This window comes from Leptonychotes weddellii, chromosome 12 (assembly GCF_054177405.1).
Source record: "Leptonychotes weddellii isolate Sample4059 chromosome 12, ASM5417740v2, whole genome shotgun sequence".
Classification (NCBI taxonomy): Eukaryota; Metazoa; Chordata; class Mammalia; order Carnivora; family Phocidae; genus Leptonychotes; species Leptonychotes weddellii.
Window position 1 is genome coordinate 61,598,307 of NC_138380.1, and position 23,258 is coordinate 61,621,564.

General features: G+C 42.4%; 1 protein-coding gene across 1 annotated transcript in view; it reads left to right on the forward strand.

Annotated features, from left to right (window-relative positions):
• SLC25A13 (solute carrier family 25 member 13) overlaps positions 1-23,258 on the forward strand; it is a 175,854-nt gene that overhangs the window by 97,330 nt on the left and 55,266 nt on the right. Inside the window, 7 exon segments of the mRNA XM_081799691.1 lie at positions 7,211-7,357; positions 9,168-9,306; positions 10,065-10,158; positions 10,383-10,467; positions 13,995-14,082; positions 14,513-14,671; positions 21,683-21,827. Of these exon segments, the coding sequence (XP_081655817.1) occupies positions 7,211-7,357; positions 9,168-9,306; positions 10,065-10,158; positions 10,383-10,467; positions 13,995-14,082; positions 14,513-14,671; positions 21,683-21,827 (857 nt within the window).

A 23,258-nucleotide genomic window follows, 5' to 3' on the forward strand; every position in this document is an offset into this window, starting at 1 on the left:
AATTCATCATGCTGTTGTGTCCGTGGTGTTTGTCTGCTTGCTGTTTTGCTGAGCCAGCCTGGTGTGCAGGCTTTTACAGTAACATCCTGGTAAAAATGAGCACTCCATACAACATCTCTCCAGCTGCTACCCACTGTGAAGTTTAACGTTAAATCAGAAGAGTAAGGAAATCGAGATGGAAGAGCTCTGTACTTGGTTTCTTTCGAGGTGTTGCTGTGCGTGCAGGGCCACATGCAATGCTCTGCTAAGGACTTTTTCAATTAAAGGCCCCACCCAGTGAATTGGGGATGAAATTTCACCCTGAACTCTGGAAGTCTGACCGCATGGGTGGAATATGGGGGACACAGAAAAATGTCACGAATGGGAACTACTTATCTCTCTCCCTATTCCTTTGCTAAGTTCTGTTTTTAACTCTGTTTAGTAATATGTGGATCTTTATTTTAACTAGATTTTTTTTCCCTCCGAATTAGCACAGGATTGTGAAAATGAAGCGGATACTTGTGTGTTGAATACAGGTTCTGAAACTCAATGTAATACAGAATTTATTTAAAGGAGGGCTAAATGTGATACCATATTTTTAAAACAAATCTTTATACAGTTTCTTCCTTGTTTTCTTAAATAATTACCTGCATTTTCCCCAGAATTCTTTTGAGTCGTATCCTTATTGATAACTCCCTCCTTTTATTAAAGTTTTAGTTATTTTTTTTTTTAATTTCATAACTGTACAAAACACAAAACGTGCAAACTAGCCAGGGGTCTTTTTTGGTGTTCTTGGCTTTATAATATAAATCATCTGGATCTGCTGCTTGTTTTGAAGGTCTGTTGGTCTACTTTGTTTTGTTTTGTTTTTGTTCTGATAAATTGTCCTCAGGCTGAAGCACAAACTTGCATGTCTGAATAGAGGTGGAGAGAATTTTTGCATTCAAAATATACCCACTTGAAAATTGGACATTATTAAGGAAATGACAGGCCTGGAACTATTAGAAGCATGAATGTTAGACCTGAAATGGTGTAACCCCCCCCCCATATGTTTATTTTTGTACAGCTAGCAATTTTGAAGAGTTTGATTTTTTTCTTTCCCTCCAGCAATCTGAATGGGTGTGCTGAAGTAGTTGGAAACGGCTGCAGTAAAAGCCTATTCCATTAATCATCATGCAGCAGAATAGCAGGAACAGAAAACCGTTCGCTGGCAAATAAGAAAGAGAAATTGGGCCTCCTTTCATGTGCTTGAGCAGAACTGCCTTCGAGATAGCCCTGGGGCTCCTTGCTCTGTGACCTTGTGGCCTCGGGTGGAGGATGGCCCTTTCTCCTTAGTCTTTGCCGTCCCTGTCAGCAGCACTTAGCAAGCGCCCCGTCGCCTGGCACTGGTGAGAGCTGAGCTCCCTTTGCAGGGCTGTGCCATCTTTCCAGCTCTCTGGGTTTCCCACCAGGTCCCAGGCCCTCTTGTTGTATTTCCATACTCACTTTTTTTAGATATCAGTTGCATTCTTTGGTCACTTGGCTGCTCTTTTGATGTACTGTGGGCCGATCTCCTCTATTTCTACAAGTGTTATTTTTTTCTTCGGGTTTTTGCTAGGCGTCCCCCGAAAAGGAACAGACAGTCCATGTAGGTTAAGATTGCAACTCCAGAGCCGGACCGCTCAGGTGCATGTCCAGGTTCATCCTCAGCATCATGTGACCCTGAGCTGCTCTTTACTTCATTTTCCCATCTACTAAATGGAGGTGATGGTAGGGCCACCTCGTAAGTCCGTTGGGAGGATTCATAGAGATGAAACAGGGAAAACACAATAGTCGCTGCAGTGTAACATACACTTAGTAACAGTTAAATGGTAGCTTTTGGTTTTCTCCCCCACTGAAATCCTGCTGTCTCCTTTTCCCACATTTACATTTCTGTCTGTACCTCTAGCTTTCTTTTGTTTATAGCTCAACTTCTGTTTTATAACTTAAGCCCATCTCGCCCCAAGTTTCTCATCGGCAACTGTCTCGTCTCTTTCCCCTTAGGTGTTCTCCTTCATGGTAGATGCTTCTATCTCTCTCATCATCCAAGGGGAGAATTCTTTGAGATCTATCTTGCTCCATTTTATGTATTAAGTCGTCACCAAAGCTTTTCTTAAAATCTCTTTTCCAGTTATCTGTTAACAATCCTCTTACGATTTTACCCAAGGCAGCATCAGCTAGTGGTTAAAAATCCCAGTTTTACAATCAGACAATAACTCAGAATAGATCCCAGTTCTGCCACTTCCTGGCTGTGTGACTTTGGACTAGTTAGTTAACCTCCCAGAGCTCCAGGTACCTCTCTGGAAGATAAAGATAATAATTACTTGACAGAATTATTGTGAGGCTTTCATGAAGTACCATGTTTTAAGTTCTTGGCCTGGCCTCTGGCCTGTAATTAAGTGCTTGGGCATTCAGCCATTACTGTGTTCTCTACCCGATCTGGTCTTCATCTCTCTGTTTCTGTTGCTGGTTCAGAATGACTCAGCAGAGCCACTGTTCCTTATGAGGTGATTTTTTAAAGACTCAAAGAACCTAACACTGAAAGGGTCTTTAGAGGATTTTAAACCATTCACCTCAACAAAAATCAAAGTTCCCACTTAGTAAGTGCCTGTCATGCATGACGTCTCGTTTTTACAACCCTCCACGGTCGATGTTGCAGGGGCTCTAAGATATATACTCCCCTAATCCTCCTAGGAGTGTCATGATTGATACTTGAGCTCTGCTCATTCCTGTTCCAAACTTCAGATGTTTGTCATCATAACAGATTGCTTCCATAACTCCCTGTATTAAAATAAAGAGGTTCCTTGACATATGTTCCTTAGCCTGTTGTTGCTCAGATATTGCCAGTGACTAGGAACCTGCTACTTTGCGGTGTAGCCTGATTCATTGCTGAAGAGTTGTATAGGTTAAAGACTTTGGTGTTTTGTGCTAAAACCTGATCCCTATATTTTTTTCTCCATTTTTTTTTTTTTTTTAAAGAGATATAGAGGACCAGTCTAACTTCTTTTTTGTCCCTGGTAGTCCTTTAACCTTTAAATATTTGAATGTAACTCTTGCTTCTCCCATTGTTCTCTGCTCCTCTGCTCATTTTGGAAACGATCACTATTTTAGTTAAGCCCTACATCGTGCATCTCCAAGCTTTCTGTCCCACTTTTATCCCCTTGGGTTCAGATCTAGAAGCCATCAGAGTCTAGGCTCTATGGGTATGCATTAGGTTTTCCTTAAACAGCTTTGGAGGTGCCAGTGAAGAGCTTTGATTTTCAGTCACTCTGCCATCAATAGCGAGCCTGAATATCTATTTCAAAAGTCATTCATTCTCAACTTAAGTATTTACTTATTTATTTTTTAAAGATTTATTTATTTATTTGAGAGAGAGAGAGACAGGGAGAGCACAAGCAGGGAGAGAGGCAGAGGGAGAAGGAGAAGCAGACTCCCCGCTGAGCAGGGAGCCCAATGTGGGGCTCGATCCCAGGACCTGGAGATCATGACCTGAGCCGAAGGCAGATGCTTAACGACTGAGCCACCCAGGCACCCCTCAACTTAAGTATTTATAGAGTATCTATGTGTTGGCTCCCTAAGGCCTCCTTATTTGTCTTTCTCTACTCAGTCTCTTGGGGTTGTAAGTGAGCAAGGCCAGAAGACCTTTAGATATGGTTCCTCTTCTCCGTGGTCTCCACTCTTGCTGGGAGAACAATCCTAGCCCTTGGAGCACATAAAAGACATCTTCCTTAAGGAAAAAGTCTCAAATTTTACTGTTTTCTCATGAAAACAGACAACAAAAAATCTAGAGCATTAAGAATAATTTAAAAGCACACTTGAGGGTGCCTGGGTGGCTCAGTCGTTAAGCGTCTGCCTTCGCCTCAGGTCATGATCCCAGGGTCCTGGGATCGAGTCCCACATCGGGCTCCCTGCTCGGCAGGAAGCCCGCTTCTCCGTCTCCCACTCCCCCTGCTTGTGTTCCTGCTCTCGCTATCAATCTGTCAAATAAATAAATAAAATCTTTAAAAAAAAAAAAAGCACACGTGAATTTTTGTCTTTTCATAGTTATTAAGATTCCTAAGTGTCAGATATATTTTGTCATCAGATTCCTGACGGTCGCATGACCCAGGCTCCCCAGGTGCTGTGCTGAAGTGTTAGGGGCATCCTCAGGAGGCAGAACTGCCTGGGTTTGCATTCCAGCTTCGCTGCTTCCTGTGAGACTTCATTTCCTCAACTGCCACAATAAAGTTAATAATAGTGCCCAGCTCATGGGGTTGCTGTGAGCAGGAAGTGAGTTTAAACTGTAAAATGCTTTAGAACAGTATCTGGTGCATAATATATGTTCACTAAATGCTGTTAAAATGGTTGTTGTGTTGGTTGAGGTAATAGCTTTATTTCTTCACCCAGAAGACTAAATAGTCATGACATAAACAGTTGTTCTTCACAAGGCAACCCACTTCTTCAGCAAACTGCCTTTAGTTTGAGGAAACACTTAACTAAATGTTTTCACTCTATCCTACTATTTAGAGAATGATGTTCAGTTAGCTTCTTGTTTTTCATGGAATTTATGGTGTCCCCAGTCTTTCAGAGCTGTTGGAAATGTATTCTAAAGTTGTTCATCATTAGAGTTAAAAGTACTTTCATGTTCTGCGATCGAGGGATCCCCGCTAGTAAATGTTGGATCCTGAAGTGTAGGCACAGAAATGGTTAGTGACACCATCCCTGTTACAGATGCATCCCCTGCTCTGCCGTGTGAGCACCCACCCCCACTTTGATGTCTGTTTCCCAATTTGAAATTCCGAGCAGGTTGGTCTTCGTGTTCTGAGGACATGAGGGGGCCAGGAATTCTGAGGAAATGGGGTGGCCAGGGTGGGTGATGCCTTTTCTGGTATCCTGGTCTGTGGATCCCTAAGACTCTAGTTGAGTTATAAACTGTGGGGGCGGGGGGTGGGGTGGGGATGGTAAGTAAGTGAACACACCTACTGTTGTTGAGAGTAATCTTGCCTTACAATGGCTTTAGCAGTGGGTCTGGCAATTCGAAGGAGACTGTGTTCATTTACTTTCAATTGAATACATACTGTGGTCATTTTTCACTACAGGGTGTTTAACAGTTGGTTTCTTCCTCTTAAATTGGAGGCACTTATACAGAGAACACCTTCTCGTTCAGTAGAGTGTGATTTGTTCATTCAATTGGTTTTATAGAATACCTATTACTGAAGATGATGTCTGTGGTTTATTGAGTACCTAGTATATCTAAGGCATTCTGCCTACACCAGTGGAGGGATGAATAGGATGTAGTCTCCTTTCCCTGGCAAGGTAGGGGAAAGATAGGAATAGAAACAACTGCTTCAAGTAAGATGGAAATCTTACGGATTGAGGTGCAAGCAGGGAGCCACGTGATCACATCAGTTCTTTTCAGCTAAGAGACCTACTTACATTTACTTAAGTGGTGGCATTTGAGCTAAGCCTGGAGGAAAGTGGTAGGATTTCAGGAACTACAGAGAGAAGCTGCAGTCTACACCAGGCGGAGGGAGGATTGCAGACAAAGGTCGGGGTGTGTGGAAGGTCTGGAAGGACTGAGCATGGGGTGCTGGAGACCAGGCTGAGAGTAGCTCCTTGGATTTAGTGATGTGCCATTGTGTGGCCTTTACAAGATACCCACGTGGATATATTCTCTGAGCACTTAGGAATTCTGGTCCAGCAGATAAGTGAGATTTGGATCTGGGATTCAAGCCTTCTGAGAAATCTTTGAGGCCTAGGGGAGTAGAGCGAGGAGACTTGAGGACAGAGGGCTGACAGAAGCCTCCCATTTAAGTGGAAGAGTCACCAGGGAGATAAAGGTCCCAGAAGAGCCTTGGGACAGGGACAGGCTGGATCAAAACTGGCAGATGCTGTGGCTGAGAAGAAGCTTTTGAATAGGATAAGAACTCTGATTCTTACTATGGTATTGTCTTTTAAAATTTTTTTAAATTAAAAATTTTCAAACTCTTCTAAAGTAGGAAAGTGTATTATACTGTGACCCACCGTGTTCCCATTATGCAACTTCAATTATTATTAATATTTTATCAAGCTTCCTTCATCTCCCACCTTTCTGGGGGAAGAGAAGGGAGATGGAGCACTTTGAAGCATGATCAGGCTTGCGTCATTTCTCCTGTGCTTTAGCTCGCGCCACTTCATAGGGATGATTTGTTTTTACACTACCGTAAGTCATTGTCTCGCCAAAGTTGAAAAAAAAAGCAGTAATTCTCTGTATCAACTAATTAAACTTTTTTCGTTTAAATAATTTGAAGTCCTTGCAGTGCTTTTTAATTCCATAGAGGTTAGATCTCTGAGGGCCCATTTGGGAAATGGGCAAGGTCATGAGGAAGATAATGAAATGCCCTTTGCAAGAGATGCTCCTCCTACGCAGCCCCTGGTGGGGTAAATGGGAGGCTGTTTATTTTGCATATACGCTAACTCCCTGTGAATCACAACTGAAATCTCAGTTGGGCTTCCTGTCTTTAGATCATAGGAATTAAAACAGTGGTACTGCTGCAGTTTTGCCACGGCTGACCCACAAACCATCCACTTCCTCATTCTGGAGCAGTGTCCTCATTCAGGACCTGTGGCCCTCTCCAGACACATTCTTGATTGTCGTGCTCTTGGGGTAAAGGGGCTACCATCATCTAGTGCAAAGAGAGAGGGGAGGGATGCACAGGACAGCTCTCCATAACAAAAGATTAACCCGCCTAAAATACCAGTAGTGTCAAGCCTGAGAAACCGTATGTTAGAGGAGCAGCATATTCCAGAGGAGAAGCACCCTTTTCGGTTTGTTACTATGTCACATGTTTGTGTACGAGGTTACCAGTAAGAATTTTTGTCTCTTCTTTGGAGAGAGCTTAATGTCCCTGTAGATGTCTGCATCACCTGAGTTGGGTTTGGCCATATTTTTGGGCCTACCAAACTTCATTCCAATTTTTATTTTCTTTGTGTCCTTGGACTCTAGCAGAACACGGAAGTGATTTGGTTTCTCTGGGCAGGAGATTTAAGGTGGAATGCATTTTCCGAGACATGTTCACTGGTCTGAGCAAAGTTCTGTCTTTGGAAGAAGAGGATAGCTTGAGGGTGTTATTTAACAAGCTGGTAAGGCTTGTTAAATCAAGATACGATCTATATTTCTTCACCCTGATTTGAAATTGAGCAGTCTTTTGTAGTAATTCAGAAACATAAATTATTTCACTTTCATTATTTGTAGGAAATACAATTGGAGCATGCAAAGCAAGCCTTTGTGCAAAGGGACAATGCCAGGACCGGAAAAGTTACAGCCATTGACTTCCGAGACATCATGGTCACCATCCGCCCCCACGTCTTGACTCCTTTTGTAGAAGAATGTCTAGTAGCTGTAAGTTGTAACTTGCCCTAACGACGCAGCTTATTTTACCTGGCAAAAGCTCAGTAAATAAGGGATTATAAGAACAATTCTTTAAAATTATGTGGAGTTTTTTCAGTTTAAAACACTAACATTTTTGTAATGTGATCCCATATATTACTAAACTTACAGACAGAGTATATTTTGGCTAGTTTTAGGGATAGGTTAATTTGTTTTCTGGATCATATGGAATATATAAATGTATTAACTGGTTTTAAAAAAGGAAAAACAAATTTATGGTTTCATATTAATTTTGCTGTATATTTTGGGGTATGTCAAATGCTAATCTTCACTCTCGTCAAGGCAAAATTTAAAAAAAAAAAAATAGTGCATGCAGATATATTTCTTTGAGTGGTCAGCAGAAGAGAAACTCTAAAGCTTCGATTCACTCGGTCATTTAACATGCATGTGTTGAAGGAACAGTGGCGCATGTGATGTGCGGGGCCCGGTTGGCCTGTGTCATAGCTTAAATCCCAGTGGGTGCCCAGCCATTCTTCTGACCTCATGGACCTAGAAGGTGGCCCAGAACATTCTGTGCTGGAGGTTCCCAGGCCTTGGTCACAAAGCATAAGAATGACCAGGCATATTAAAAATACAGATAATGACATTTTCTTCCAGGCCTGTGGATTTATCTCCTATAGGTGGTGAGGTCCTAGAATCTCCTTTCTAAAGCTTCCCAGGTAATTCTGATGATCATGCATATTTGGAAACCCTTACACAGTGCTTTTGTTAGTCCCAGGGAGAAGACTTTTGGAGTGTTTTTACCATGCTCTGGGTTTCCCACAATGCTTACCATAGGCAGGAACTCAGCATAGCTTTTCACTTTCACTTTATTTCCTGGTTCCTCGTTTGGGAGGCATGGAACTCTGACAAGGCCTTTTCCACTCTGCACTGTGTTAGTCTAGCTCCTTTTCTGGCCTTCCCCTGCCCTTCTCTACTCCATTTTAAACTCTTAGGTCAGCTATTTTAAATGATTACTAAGTGAAGATTTATGTGGTTGTTACCTTATAAAGAAGTGCTTTCCTAATAAAAATATTTTGCCTTGTTAGGGAAGGAGAGAATTTGAAACCCCAAACTGAAGTTCCATTCATAATGACCGTGCTATCTGTTTCCCTTGCCCCCTGGGAAGAAATATGGCTTCTTACAAATTCTGATTATCAGTATTCTGACCAGTCTTAACCCCCATCCAAGCATATGACATCTCATAATTTTACCGGAATACGCTTGTTTGCTAGAAATCCCACCAGTGTAAAGTCTGATTATTTATTGCTAGTTCTAAGTAACATGACAAATCATGATATTAATGTTAGATTGACCACTTTCATACTATGTTTGGGTTGGTATAATACAGTTTTACATGTCTAAGCACACACATGTGTGCATGTGTATAGTATAGTTGTGCATGTCTAAGCCTCTCAGAATTGCTCATTAGATGAAATAAACAAACTTATAAAACATTTCCAATTGAAATTTGAACTCTATAAATTACTACTGGTCCTGTTGTTATAATCCTACACATGTATTTATTTAGTTTTCTAGGACTTGTGTGTGGAGAGTATAAGCTCTGGTCATGATTAGTTGCAGTTACTTTTAAAATTCATTTATAGCTTTTTTTTTTTTTTTTTAATGTGAAAAGAAAATACTTATGGCCATTTCTTCTTATCCATGCGTTCTTGATTACTTCCAAAACTAGCATTTGATATATGTACTTCTGAATCTTCTTCATTTTATAAATCCTTTGTTTATTGTTCTTCTCCCCTTTCTTACGTTCAACTTACTTGAGGCTGCTGGAGGTACTACATCCCATCAAGTTAGCTTCTCCTATTTTAATGGATTTAATTCACTCCTTAACAACATGGAACTCATTAGAAAGATCTACAGCACTCTGGCTGGCAACAGGAAAGATGTAGAGGTGACTAAGGGTGAGTGAGAATAAATCTGAATTTTTGCCTGTTAGTATCTTGGTGTATTATTATTAGGGTAAAGAAGGCAACCAGGAAATTACGTTACAGATTTTTCTATCCCATTGACACATATTAACCATATGGTACATGTGTGTGCTCCATCCTTTGATCAGACAAACAAAAGCAAATAAAACAATCTTCAGCAAGTTTTAAATAAACTGAAGACAGCCTTTGAATTAGGGAACCATGTAAAATTTCTTAACTGTTTTCAAATCGTGCTAAAACCTGAGCTAAATCTGTGGCCTCTAAAGTGGCCTTCAGAAGTACATGAGGAATTCCGTAAACTTACACTGGTGACAACCTCAGAACGAGATATCAACATTTTAATGTTTTTTGTTTTTTGTTTTTAAAAAAGAATTGCCTTAGGAATTGCACAGCTTCATTAATAAAACCTCCCAGGCCTGATGCATGTGAAGTTTCGTATCGGCCTCCTTGTTTTCTGGGACCTGCAATTTGAATAACGTCCTGTGTCATTTATTCCAAGGCTTCCAATGAGACATCAGGCTTTTAAAGTCAATGTTAGAGAAACTATTCTGCACACACCTTCCAGACGAATGAAAGAATTGCAATAATTCTTGCCCTGTTTGGGTTTACTTGAATTCTGTGACTGATAATAAAGTTTTGTGATGTTCACTCACTCCAGCGCCCTGAGTTAATGCTGCATTTAGTGGCTATTCCTTCTTGAATCTTTCCCTTTTAACTCTTTTTCCATACAGGGGAGTTTGTTCTGGCAGCTCAGAAATTTGGTCAGGTTACACCCATGGAAGTTGACATCTTGTTTCAGTTAGCAGATTTATATGAGCCACGCGGGTAAGTTGGCCTTTTTTTTTTTTCCTAATTAGCTTAATAAAAGGAGGTTAGGGGATGGAGGGGGTGGGGGTAGGAGGAGGGCAGCACACTGGGAGAAAAAGAAGCCAAATAAAAGAGGACTCCGAAATAGGGGAACAAAAAAGGGAATGTTTTCAAATTCCATATTGCAAATTTTAATAAACTAGTGTTTTGTTGTTGCTCATGCTTGTTTTTTTCCCCTTCAGACGTATGACCTTAGCAGACATTGAACGAATTGCTCCACTGGAAGAGGGAACTCTGCCCTTCAACTTGGCTGAGGCCCAGAAGCAGGTGGGCAAAAGGAACAAACTTGCTTCCGATGTTTCTTCAGTAGGGTACCCCCAAACCTTTTCTACTCGCAGTTGCCTTTTTGGCACTGGTATCTGACCTGCCGTTTTAACATTTTGCACCAAAAATCCAGACAATTTCAAAAGGCTGCAAAGAGAAATTAGTTAGAGATGTTCTGATTGACAGGTAGTTGCTTGTTACTTTCAAGGATGGGGTGATTTCCTAACTGCACTGGAAGCCTGCCCCCCCACCCCCCATGCCAAAATAGGCAGAAGATCTTTTCTTCTTCCCTAACTCTGGTGCTGGGGGATGGTGGGCCAGGCGCCGTGTTTTGGTGTCGCTGTCCCAGCGCGGCAGCATGTTGCTGACCGAAAGCCTTCTCGGCTGCACAGAGAGGTACTTCATCAGCTCATTGTGTGACTGCCGCGCCTTCCGTTTTTCTGAATATCAAAATGAGATAATTTTGTTTAGTCTGGAGTAATAGTTTGAAGGCTTTTAGACTTCTTTTCTCTGTGAAAGGATTCATAAGTTATGTGGAAACAATTTGAGGAATGCTAAATTTTATTTTATGGTTAACAGAAACCAATCTCATGAAGTCATGAGGGTCAGAAACTTAAGACATGGGACCTCCTCATTTAACTCTTGCTCGACTTGCTGTGGGTCAGGATTAGAGAATAAAAGCTTTCATAGCATGTGTTGTGCTTACACGATGTTTGTAAAGTAAATCCAGTCACAGACGAGCGTCATTGTAGAAAAATACCTCCTTTAAGGCAAAGCCACCCCTGAATCCTGTGAGACTTAACAGTTTTTGGCTTGGAGCTCCGAGTCTGCACAGAGACGCCAGTTTGACCACAATGGGTTGATGCGGCCTACATTTTTAGGACGGGCAGGCCTCGAGCCAGCACCCCTCCTTTCAGCTCTCCCCACACCCCTCGAATGCAGCAGCGAGTTTTGTGTGCAGCGTGTAGCTCAGAGTGGTGGGTGTGTGCTCAGGAAACCCGAACGAGGCACCTCTGGAATGCCGGCTGGCTGTTACAAGAGGGAGCCGATGTCCCCGAGTGCAGGAGAGCGCACTGTGTAGTCACGTGCGAGGTCGCAGCTCCATTGCTCTCCGCCCTTTGATTTTTAAACGCAACTTACCAGACGCTTAGCTCTTCGTCTCTATGCAACTAGCTGTCGTAGAAATTTGGGAATTAAGAAAAAGCAGAGGGGTGTTTTGTTTTGTTTTTAAAAGATTCCTTCTGTTCTCCAGCTGGCAGTGGTAGCCCACAGTTTTTCCTTCCTGCTCTCTGCAACTTTTGAGAGTTTATGGTGGTGCTCATTGATTCTGGCCATGCAAGGGTTAGATGAGATTTACAGCAGGAAATGATTGGCTGCGGCTGAGAGGTTGAGAGCGATTCACAGCAGCCTTGCCTGGAATATTCTTTCCTATGTAAACGCCAGTAGGCCTGACAACACTGACGGACTCAGGCAATGGAGGTCATCCACCTGGTAGGCTCCGTGCTAGCGTGGATCCTCAACAGAGTTGTGCAGGAATGGGAATCTTTCTTGTCTCATGAGCATGCTACACTTCGAGCTTCAGAAAAGTTAAATGAAAATTTGGGACTGCATTTATTTTGTCTTTTCCATTAAGAGTTAGTGATAGCGGTTAGGTCCACTGTGCGCCCTCCCCCCATTATTTTCAAAGTACTTTCACTCATTATTTTGATGCCAGAATCTAAGTCTTACATATTTATATCCATATAAAAGAAGTAGTGCCTTTCTTAAGGATGCATTTGTCAAAATGAGGTTACTTGTGATTTCCGTCTATGCAGAGATAGAGTTGGAAAAACCCCATGAAATTTGCAGAAGACATGCTTTACATTCTAAAGATGCATATTTCTATGTAAAGCTATTTTCAGTGAAGTAACTTCACAGGAGAGTCCAAATTATCTCATTCTGTTAGAATTGTGTAAGATTGACAGCAACTAAAATTCAGTGGGTTGATAGCTGGGGTTGGTAATTATTTTCATTGTTCACCTATTTTAATTATCATGGCTTTTGAAAAAACAAACTTTATTGAATGTATTCATTCAACAGGTACTGTTAAGCATTAACTATCACCCTCATTTGACAACTTTGCGTGACATAAAATTACTGTTTTATTTATGTAGAGCAGAAAAATGCACTACTCTGAGATGTTCTGGCATCAAAAACACAGTAAGGATAGTAGGTCAAAAGAAAAATAAAATAACAACTGACTGGCGTGAAGTATGAATTTAGAAAAAAGTGGATAGGAAAGAGGAGAAAGTAACAATTACTTGTAATACAACCACCTAGTTGTAGCCACTGTAAATGTTTTGAGTTATCTCTAGGTGTTGGAATAGCCAAAATGTTAGTATGTTTTTATATGCATACATATGCCCACAAATAATTTTAATTAAAAACATCATATTGCACACAGTCTTTAACATTGTTCTTAAAAGATTATCATGAAATATTTCAAACATTTATAAAGGTATCATGAATACCTGTCTACCTGCCATATTCCTTTTAACCTGTTTTCACTTTATAAGCCCTTATGAACATTTGTCTTAACATCAAATAATTCTTTTACAATGACATATGATTTCATTTTAAGGCTGTAGCGTTTTTTTAATGTTTATTCATTTATTTAAATAATCTCCATACCCACCGTGGGACTCGAACTCACGACCCTAAGATCAAGAGTCGCATACTTTATGGAATGAGCCAGTCAAGCATCCCAAGGGTGCAGCATTGTTAACCAGGCCTCTGTTATTGGACATTTAGGTTACTTTCAGAGTTTTTGCTCTTAAACAGTATTGCTTTTTAACATTCATAGGTTGATCCATGTCCACATACATGATTATTTTCTAGTCTCATTTTTTATAAGTAGCTCTGCGGGGCAGAGGTTATGTACAAGAGTTTGGGTGTATATTACCAAGTTTTCCTTCAAGTTTATACTAGATTAAATGGCAGGTTTGAGAAGCCCCATTTTTATCAACTCTTCCCCGGCTGGGTGTTGCCATTAGAAAACAAACTATGGTGACAGATGGTAGTTAGATTTATCATGGTGAACACTTCACAGAGTACCTCAATGTTGAAACACTTTGTTTTACACCTGAAACTAGTATATTGTAGGTCAACGACACTTGACTAAAATGAATAAACAAAAACCCCCCAAACCTCCCAGTTTGCTTGAAGAAGAATGATGTCTTATTAATGTTTTTAAGTTTGGATCTCCCTGATCACTGCCAAGAATTAAACAGTTGAAAATAGGTTCATAACGTTTTTGGGGGAGTACATAATGGTTTTCATTATGTTCAGATTTGATTTGCAGCATTAACAATAATAATAACTTTTTCTTAATAAGAACAACAGAATCTAACCCTGCCTTCCTCTTTGTAATGTTAGTTGGTATCGTGAATTTGGAACCCAGGGGGCAATTTAAAAAAATCATATGTGCTCATTTCTGTTCTGTCCTTTCTGTCTCCTGCCCGCCCCCCCCCCCGACTCCTGTATGTGCAAAGAAGAAGGCCTCAGTGGATTCCTCCCGACCGGTTCTCCTGCAGGTTGCAGAGTCGGCCTACAGGTTTGGGCTGGGTTCCATTGCTGGAGGTTAGTCATGGATGAGTGCAAATTTTTCACTTTTATCATTCCTCTGATTTTTTTCTCTGATTTTCCACCTTACAGTATTAATGGACAGAGCCTTCCTTGGTCTTTCCAAGCGCATGTCCCGTGTGCACCTCTGGGATGGGACAAGAGCAAAGGGAACTTCCCCCATACCTGCCTGTGGTCAGGGCCTTTTTCATTTAGCTGCAGATAGGCTTTTTTAAGATGGGTGAACAACGCAGTTAGGCTGTAGGTGATGTGTTTTTGTACATTTGAACTGTCTGGGACATCATTTTATCAGGAGACACTTGAATGAAAATCCAGAGTTGTTTATTAGGAAAGTTCATGCCGTTTGACAATCTGTACATGCCCAGTTTGTTCCTCTGCTTCATCAGGCTTCTCTTTGACGTTGACCAGTGGTATTGTCTGATTTTAGCTGTTGGAGCCACTGCTGTGTATCCTATCGATCTCGTAAAAACTCGAATGCAGAACCAACGATCAACTGGCTCTTTTGTGGGAGAACTTATGTATAAAAACAGCTTTGACTGTTTTAAGAAGGTGCTACGCTACGAAGGCTTCTTTGGACTGTACAGAGGTTAGTGCTGTGTGCTGAATCCATGTAAGGTGAAACAGTAGCCAGAAGGTTTGGTTTTCCATCTGCATGCCTGACATGGATTAGGGAGACTGCATTACAGTGGAAATGCAGCAGATTCTCAATTATCCATGCTGATGGGAGTAGGCTGGAGGCATCCAGCGCATGGCTAATCAAAACAGCCCATAATCTGAAAGCCATTTATATTGCTCTTTAGTATGTTTTATTTCTTAAAATAATTATTTTTTATAAATATCCTCCGTGGGTTTTTTAAAAGGCTAATATTATGGCACCTGGGTTGCTCAGTCGTTAAGCGTCTGCCTTGGGCTCAGGTCATGATCCCAGGGTGCTGGGCTCGAACCCCACGTCCGGCTCCCTGCTCCTCGGGAAGCCTGCTTCTCCCTCTCCTGCTCCTCCTGCTTGTGTTCCCTTTCTTGCTGTGTCTCTCTCTGTCAAATAAATAAATAAAATCTTTAAAAAAATAAATAAATAAAAGGCTCATTTTGTTTGTTGTCTTGAAGTAACTCTGCTCACCAGTTAAAAGGAAAAGGCATCCTGGGGACGGGACAGAGCCTACTTGGGATTAATGATTGTCCTTGAACATACCCCAGAAAAGTCTGTCAGGCGGGTAACCAAGGGTTCAGTGGAGTCCTCCTTTACTGCCTCTTTCTTAAAGATGCCTCTTCCCTTCCTCTCACTCTGTACCCAATGGAGTTGAGTCATACACCACTCTAACAGGTAGTCCTATCCAGCTGTTCCTTCAATCATCTAAGGCTCATGAAGCAAGGGAAACAGTAGCAAGATATATGGCATCACTGATAGAAAATATCCCACAGATCCTGACTGGTTTTCCATTGTCATTGGCCTAAAGAGGCTTGACTTTATTTCCCAACCTCTCTGTATTGCCTTCTACAAAGAGAAAAGAAGTAAGTGTATTTGCATCAGCAACTAAAATACTGTATTGTGGGGCACCTGGGTGGCTCAGTTGGTTAAGCATCCAACTCTTGGTTTTGGTTAGGGTAATGAGATCGAGCCCCATGTTGGGCTCTGCGCTGGGTGTGGAACCTGCTTAAGATTCCCTCCCTCCCTCTGCCCCTCCCCCTGTGCACACACACTCTCTCTTTCAAAAATAAATAAAATAAAATACAGTATTGCAAGGCGGTTCAAGCTGAGCCACTTTGCCATTTGGCAGCTGCACTGTTGGCAGGGTCTTCCCTCCCTTTCAATGCTTGCTCTAGAAGAAAATAGTATTTAGTACTCTGGGGACAGACCTTGAAACTGGCAGCCATGTAAACCTTTGCCTCTAGGCCTCTTCTGCCATCTGCTGACTCCAGTCTTCATCTTATGCATCCAGGTGTAAAAAAACAAAGACCCCTCTTGAAATCTCTCACCTTATAAACTAGGGGGTTTTGAACTCCAGAGAAGTTCCATTTTGCAGGTTCTGTTGTGTAGGTAGATAACTCCCATCAAAGGCCTTTTGATCTGTTCTCTGCCCTCTTTCCCTCACCCCCTGCCTCTTCTTACAATCGAGAAGGTCTTTGACCCCAGGTGATTGATGATGACCCTTACAGGGTCACTGCCTTCCATTGAAATACTCTTCTGTCCTGGTGACAACAAACCTCACAGATGAAATGTCTCCCAGGTAGTGCAAGGTTAATGTCACAGTGCCTACTTTGCTGTGATTCGGGCAAAGGCTGCCACCTTCCCTGTTCCCGTGGGTTGTGTTCTGCCTGGAGAGCTTTGCATGTCAAGCCAGAAGCACGTCTGAGCCTTCCCATTGCTTCCCAGACTACTTTTATGGCCTTCCCTCGGGATTGGATTAAATGTCGAGAGTGCCTTTAGGATTGTGAGAAATACTTTTTGTCCTGCTGAATGTCTTTAATATGCTTGTGTTGATCTGGTTTGATTTCATGTTGAGTCCCTTCTCTTTCCTCTTTGACCAGTCTGACAGATCTTGATTCTTGGTTGTATCCAGATTTTCTTCCTTGACCTATTCTTTTAACCCCATAGACAGGACAGCTTAAAGCATACCTGAGTATCGAGTGCTGAGCTAATATGGCCATCCCACAAACCTCTTGCTCTTTCAGAGATTATATCTGTAAGATGAGGGGCTTGGGGGAGGGGGTGGAGCTAGTTTTAACTCCTTAGGGAAGGGGAGTCAGCCCCCCTATTAGAGATGGAGGCTCACTTTGAAAACCAAAGACGCAGTCCTCCCCCTTTTCCTGGTTTAGAAACAGCCATTTATCTCACCTGTTTTGGCTGCCTGAACCCTAAAGGGTTCCCTTTCAGAGGATGCTAGGTAGAATGTGAGTATAAGAAGATTAATTCTGGGAATCATTTCTGTTCATTTCCTCTTGACTTCTTCTATTTTCTAGTAAATGATTTTAAAGCGAAAGATTTATTATAAAACCTTGTTTGGTTTCTTTCTTTAGCTTGGATCTTGAGAGCAAAGAGATGATTGGCAGTTCAGGTTAAAAAAATTATTTATAACCTTGCTTCATAAAAATGACCTGTTCCTGTTACTGCTTAGGTGGGGACCAGTTCCCTTCCGTGCTTTGCACATAATCATTAATTAATAATTGTATGTAACTGCTTATTTATGAATGCTTGTCATTAGGGTAGCAGAAAGATCAGATGAAAATGGGAAGCCATCAGTACTAGCAGAGATTCTAAGAGAAACAGCAAGACCTGACGTACCCCTGGGAATCACTGTCGTAACCTGGTGTGTGCATAGTAAAGACAGCGCACGGCGTACGTGATTTTTTTTACTATAAATTTCTCATTAGATGTAGTTCTACTGTTTAAAAATTTTATTTTAGGGCACCTGGGTGGCTCAGTCGGTTAAGCAGCTGCCTTTGGCTCAGGTCATGATCCCAGGGTCCTGGGATTGAGTCCCGCATCGGGCTCCCTGCTCTGCGGGGAGCCTGCTTCTCCCTCTCCCTCTGCCTACTTGTATTCTCTCTCTCTGTCAAATAAATAAATAAAATCTTTAAAAAAAAATAAAAATAAAATAAAAATTTTATTTTAAGGGAAACTTGAATTTCAATTTTAGGAATTTAGAATTACCTCTGATAATGCTTCACCTAGCAGGATGTAAGACGGTGTCAGAGGACATCTCTAATTTATAAACATGTTTTGAAATACGGAGCCAATTTTTTTATTAGGGAATTTTGCTTAACATGTAATTTTTCTGCATCAATACATATATAATTGCTAATATTTCCTGAATAGTATAATTTGGGAATGTTGCACAAGTAAGGTCTCTCCCCCTATTTTTAAAATTATCTTTATGCATATTTCGGAAAAAAGTTGGCAGTTAACCCTGAAAGAAGATGCTTGCAGCATGTATTCTTATTATAAGGTTAATAAGCATCTTTCTCCCTCTTTTTTTTTCCTTTTCTTCCCATAACAAGAATACAGATCTCTAAAGGGGCGCTGTGTTTGTATCAAGAGGTAATTCCTCGTGCAACAGCTAGAATGAAGGTTCTTTCTAAAGAACTCTTGAGCCCTCCACCACAGGTGATTTTTCTGTTTGCTTTCTCTGGCTGCTCCCAGCCTCCACATGCAGTCCGGGAGGTTATCCAGTCCTAAATGGAGAACACATTTCAATTACTGCCCCAGGGTCCAAAGGGGAGTGTCAGCAACTGTCCTCAGCGGACTTGGTGGCGTCCTGGGCCTCCAGCAAGCCACAAGGCCTTGTAGTATTGGGGTTTCTTAGGTCTTACTCTCCATGTCTCTGCAGCTCACTGTTCCTTGTCTCTGAGAGTCTCTTATTCTGGAGGGATCAGGAAGGAGCCCCTTGGAAATACTATGGGACTGACTCTGCAGACCTTCTCTATTATATACACTACTTTCTTTACAAGAAAATGATTTCCCAAGGTTTTTCTGTAATTTTTGAAAATCAGACCCCCAGGCTAAGTCTAAGTCTGCCTGTATGAAGGGAAATAACACCCGAGATAATCCAGATCTGCCTGAAGTCACTTGTAAAAGGCTTCCTTTATTTCCTCCCCACTCTCCAGATTGATTTCATGCACTCAGGTGTTTAAAATTTTTAATGAAGTACCTGACAGCTCATTTGGTTTGAATGAACTGCATGACCAAATGAGTCAGTTATTGGCCTGCTATTGACTTGGCATATTAAAGAGAAACAATCGATTGGGTAATCGTCCCCAATTAAATGCTCTTACCAATCAAGGAATAACTAATTTCTGCCTTTAAACTTTGCTGTACTCTCCTCCCTCAGATGCTTGGGGTAATGAGATGAGCAGCCTTAGAAAATGGAAAATGTTTGGGGGAGGATCTTTGGGAGAAAGATTCAAGAGAAATCAGAATCCATGAGAAATACTTCTTAAAGGAAGGTCTTTGTTTTTGTTTCTGTTGATGGGAGAAGTCATAAAAAAAAAATCTGCCAGAAAGAGAAATTAGATCATTTTATGAATTAAACTTAATTTGGAGCACTACTTAATTTTCGAGTTAATTGGCAAAAAAATTTTTTTGTTTGTTTTAATTAAACCATTGATCTGGGCATACAGAGTCTTAAATGGGTCTATTTCATGTTGTCTGTGTGGTGCGAAAGCAGTCGTCTTCCATCCTGGAATGTTCTCAAGGTGACATCTAGAGGATATTGTGGTGATATCTCAGGAAGTTATTGATACGTTTGCATTCTGGAAGGAAGTTTTGTCAGACAGCTAGTTTAAGCAAGGCCTCTTCTTGTGGTTAATGGCTCTATAGAGGGGAGTACCCAAATTACACGGGTCTGCGGTGAAATTCCTTCTTGCATAATTCTTGTGGATAAAAATAAATTTAAAAAAATTCTAGCACCAAAATAAAACGATTGGAGTTTCTACAACTGTTTTGCATAACTTAAGAACGCATGTGTCTTGGAACCAACTGCAGTGAATCTTTGAACTGCGCCAAATCATGGCTGTCAATCCATGTCCAGCAAAGCTTCTAATGAGCACAAAATAGATTGGTTTGAATCTTATTTTTTTTTTTTGCCAGTTTTTTGCATTAAGGGTATTAATTTAGGGCATTAAGGCTGTGAAAAGATCAGAAGGCAGACATTTGCTTCTAGGAAACCATAAGCTGGGTAATCACATCTGTGGAGATCTATAGGAAGCACAGGGTGTTAACATGGGAGGCAGAAGTAGTACAAGGTCAGACCAAGGAGGGTGGGTGCGTTGTCAGAGGCCCCAGAGGGCCGGATGACGACAGTGGTGAGCTTAGAAACTTGGGAAGGATGACGAAAAGATCGAAGTAGACAAAGCCCAGGGAAGAAGAGATTGAGTGAGTTAGCGCTGGGCCTGCAGAATGGTCATTTATAACCAGTTACTGCCATCGCTGAAGCTGCAGCAAGCAGAACAGATTAAACCTCAGCAGCAAGGAGTTGAGGTAGAAGAAAAGATGACTAGGAGTTGTCATGTACCAGACGGAAGGAGGGGATAGGACCTCTCTTCCCAATGATCTTCACTTCTAGAAAGCCAGCCCCAAAGCAGGAGTCAAAGGAACTAAATCCTTCCTAGACTATAAATCAGTATCAGTCATTTACATTTTGACACTCAGTCTTCCAAAGGCATCCTGAGCCATGGCTGGTTCTTGACATTTGGAGTAAAACATTTAACCCAGATGAGAATCATTTAAATCTGGCCATCTGCACTGCCCGCCCCCACCCCCGCCGCCATTTCCCCAGCTCCACTGCCCAGTCCCAATGGGGTGCTCCCCAGGAGCCCCGCCCCAAGTGATCCAAGGGCTCTGAAAGGGGATAGCTCAGTAGGGAGGGTGGAAATGCCTCATGCCTCAGGGCTATATGAGTCAAAGGCGGACAGACAAGTGGTTGGAGGAGGAGGGAGGAAAGAAGGCTTGAACAAGTGAAGAGAGAAGGCCATGGAACTAGGAGCAGGAATAAAAGCTGTGAGACAGGGCGCGCAGAGTGCTGATAGCTCCAGAATGAAGGGTAATCTGATGTTGAAAGCAAGGAGGGCTCTCTGGGAAGATGAGGGCAAGTGTAGTGGCCTCTGTGGGGAGGTCAGGAGGGTAAAAATTTAACATTGGAGGGGTTTCCTCTGGGTTGAAACTAGATAACACAAAAAAGTGCTTCATGTGCCTTTGGCTAGAGGAATGGGGATCGTTTATGTGCTCATTTCCCCTACCAAACTCCACTGCTTGTCTCTGCCCTGAATGCCCCCTTCCCCACTTTACGTGCTCGTTGGCGGTCCCTTTCTCAGGACTGTGCTCTGCCCTGAGACAGAGATGCTGCTTTAGTTACGGAGTTTCTTCCTTGCTGTGGCCCCTCAGCATCTTGCTCCTGTCTGTCTCGTGCAGTGTGGCGTTTCAGGAGAGCTACTCCGTGGTGCTTACAGTTGTCCATGGGCCGGCAGCCCGGCTCGCCACCTGCTGCTCTACCCGAGCCCGCTTCCCGGTGTGTGCCCGGACTCGGACCTGTTCTCCAGGTCGTAACCAGCAGGTTGGCCCCGCCGTTCAGTGCCCGATACGCAGCACCTGGAGAGAGAAGTGGAGGCATGATGTGGGTGCCCACCACCCCGCCACCTCCTTTCGCCATGTGAAAGGGCCCATCCATGCAGGGTGCTAGCTCAGGGCTGGGCGGGGCCCAGAGAAAAGTTGTGGAACAGTCTGGGGCCAGAAGAAAAGCCCTTATAGAGCAAAGAAGAAAGTTGGAGCAGTAAGTCTACTAGAGGGACCAGGGAGGTGCCGAGCACGCGTGGCAGAGCCCCGGCTGGAGGGGAGTGGTGGAGCTGAATGAACTCAACTCCGAGCGCCACGGCATAGTCCCCGGTCACGGAGGGCCTTGGGACAAGCTGCTTAGCCTCTCCAGATGCCAGTGTCCGTGAAGGAAGAGGAGAGTGATGATGGTGATGGTGATGAAGATAAAAACAAACAACAAAAAATCACTTTTGTAGTACTTCCTGTGTGCTTGGAGGGCTTTATGTATATGAACTTAAGTCACTGTCAGAACTACCCCATGAAGACAGTACTGTGTGTATTTCCATTTTATAGATGTAGAAACTAAGGTACAAAGAGATTGGGTTAAGTTGCCCACAGTGATACAGCTAACAGCTTACGGAGTCAGCCTGCAGACTAGCATCCCGGATCCAGACTCCACACTCTTCCTCACCTGGCTCTTCTGCCACTCGGTGGAATTGTAAAGAGGTGCTTATTGTGAGAGGTTGAGCAGTGTTTAACTTCTTAACATAAACATTTTAACTTGAGGGCGCCTGGGTGGCTCAGTTGGTTAAGCGACTGCCTTCGGCTCAGGTCATGATCCTGGAGTCCCGGGATCGAGTCCCGCATCGGGCTCCCTGCTCGGCGGGGAGTCTGCTTCTCCCTCTGACCCTCCCCCCTCTCATGCTCTCTCTCATTCTCTCTCTCAAATAAATAAATAAATAAATAAAATCTTAAAAAAAAAAACATTTTAACTTGAAAACCTAAAGATGTGTTGTAAGGTCTGTGCTAAGAGGAAGCAGGGCCACGAGACATTCTCAGACCAAATGTGCCCCCACATCTGGGGGACAGCTCTTCTAAGGATAGGCATCATGCTATGGAGACCCCATCCTACTCTGGACTTAACTCTGGACTGTGAACATTATTCAGGCAGAATTGCCTCTTATATGCAGGAACAGAATCAAGGATATGCCTTGAACAGGTAGATAGAAACATCTCGTTTTTGAATACGTAATGAAGGTTGTGAATAGTATCTGGCTCTACATTTACTCATAGAATTATCGTAATAAACCAGTGAGTCATCATCAGCATCTTGATTTACCAGTGAAGAACCTAGAGTTCAAAGAATAACATCCCCAAGATCACTCAGCAGGAAAAAGGTACAGACCTCGGATTCCAGCCCAGGTCTGTCAACCTCCAAAGCCCAGTCTCCAAGCCATTCATTTTGCTGCCAAGCCATTGGAAATAAATCGCTTCAATTAGGCCAGCATTATTAATGAGTTTCTTTCAGAGTCCCTTCCAACTCTGAGATTCTAGAATTCTGTTTCTAAAAGGTTTTTAAGTAAAGAATAACATAGCCCTCTGATCCAGCACACGGCTCCAGGAACCTCTTTGGGGTGCCGTAGGGAGCTCATGTTGGAGGTTCCTGATGTGGGCTTAGTCCCCACACGTCCAGTGCAGTTCTTGTTGGGTTGCACAAGGGACTGGGATCAAAGGGACTAGTGTGATTTAGATCTCAAACCTATGAAATTTGAAGACAAAATACTATATTAATATTGTACCCTGTAAATCTTTTCTCACATTAGCAGCCTTCTGGTAAAGTTTGCCAAGGAAGCATTGCCATATGTGCTGATGGAGCTGAACTAAAATGAGAAGATTAGAAAACTAACCACACTAATAAATTTCATTTGAGGCAGTTGGAAAATAGACTGCTGTTTTGACAGGTTAGAAACAACACACACATCCATTCTCTGTTAAAATGAGTTTCCAGAATCCAACAGAAACATCTTATATTAGAAGCCTAATTTTTCTGCGGAGTTACCCAGATGTCAAACATATATGTACTTTAAACTTCACTGTGATCGTGTTGAAGTGCCGTAACAAGACTGGCTGTTTTAGGCGTTACTGAGCC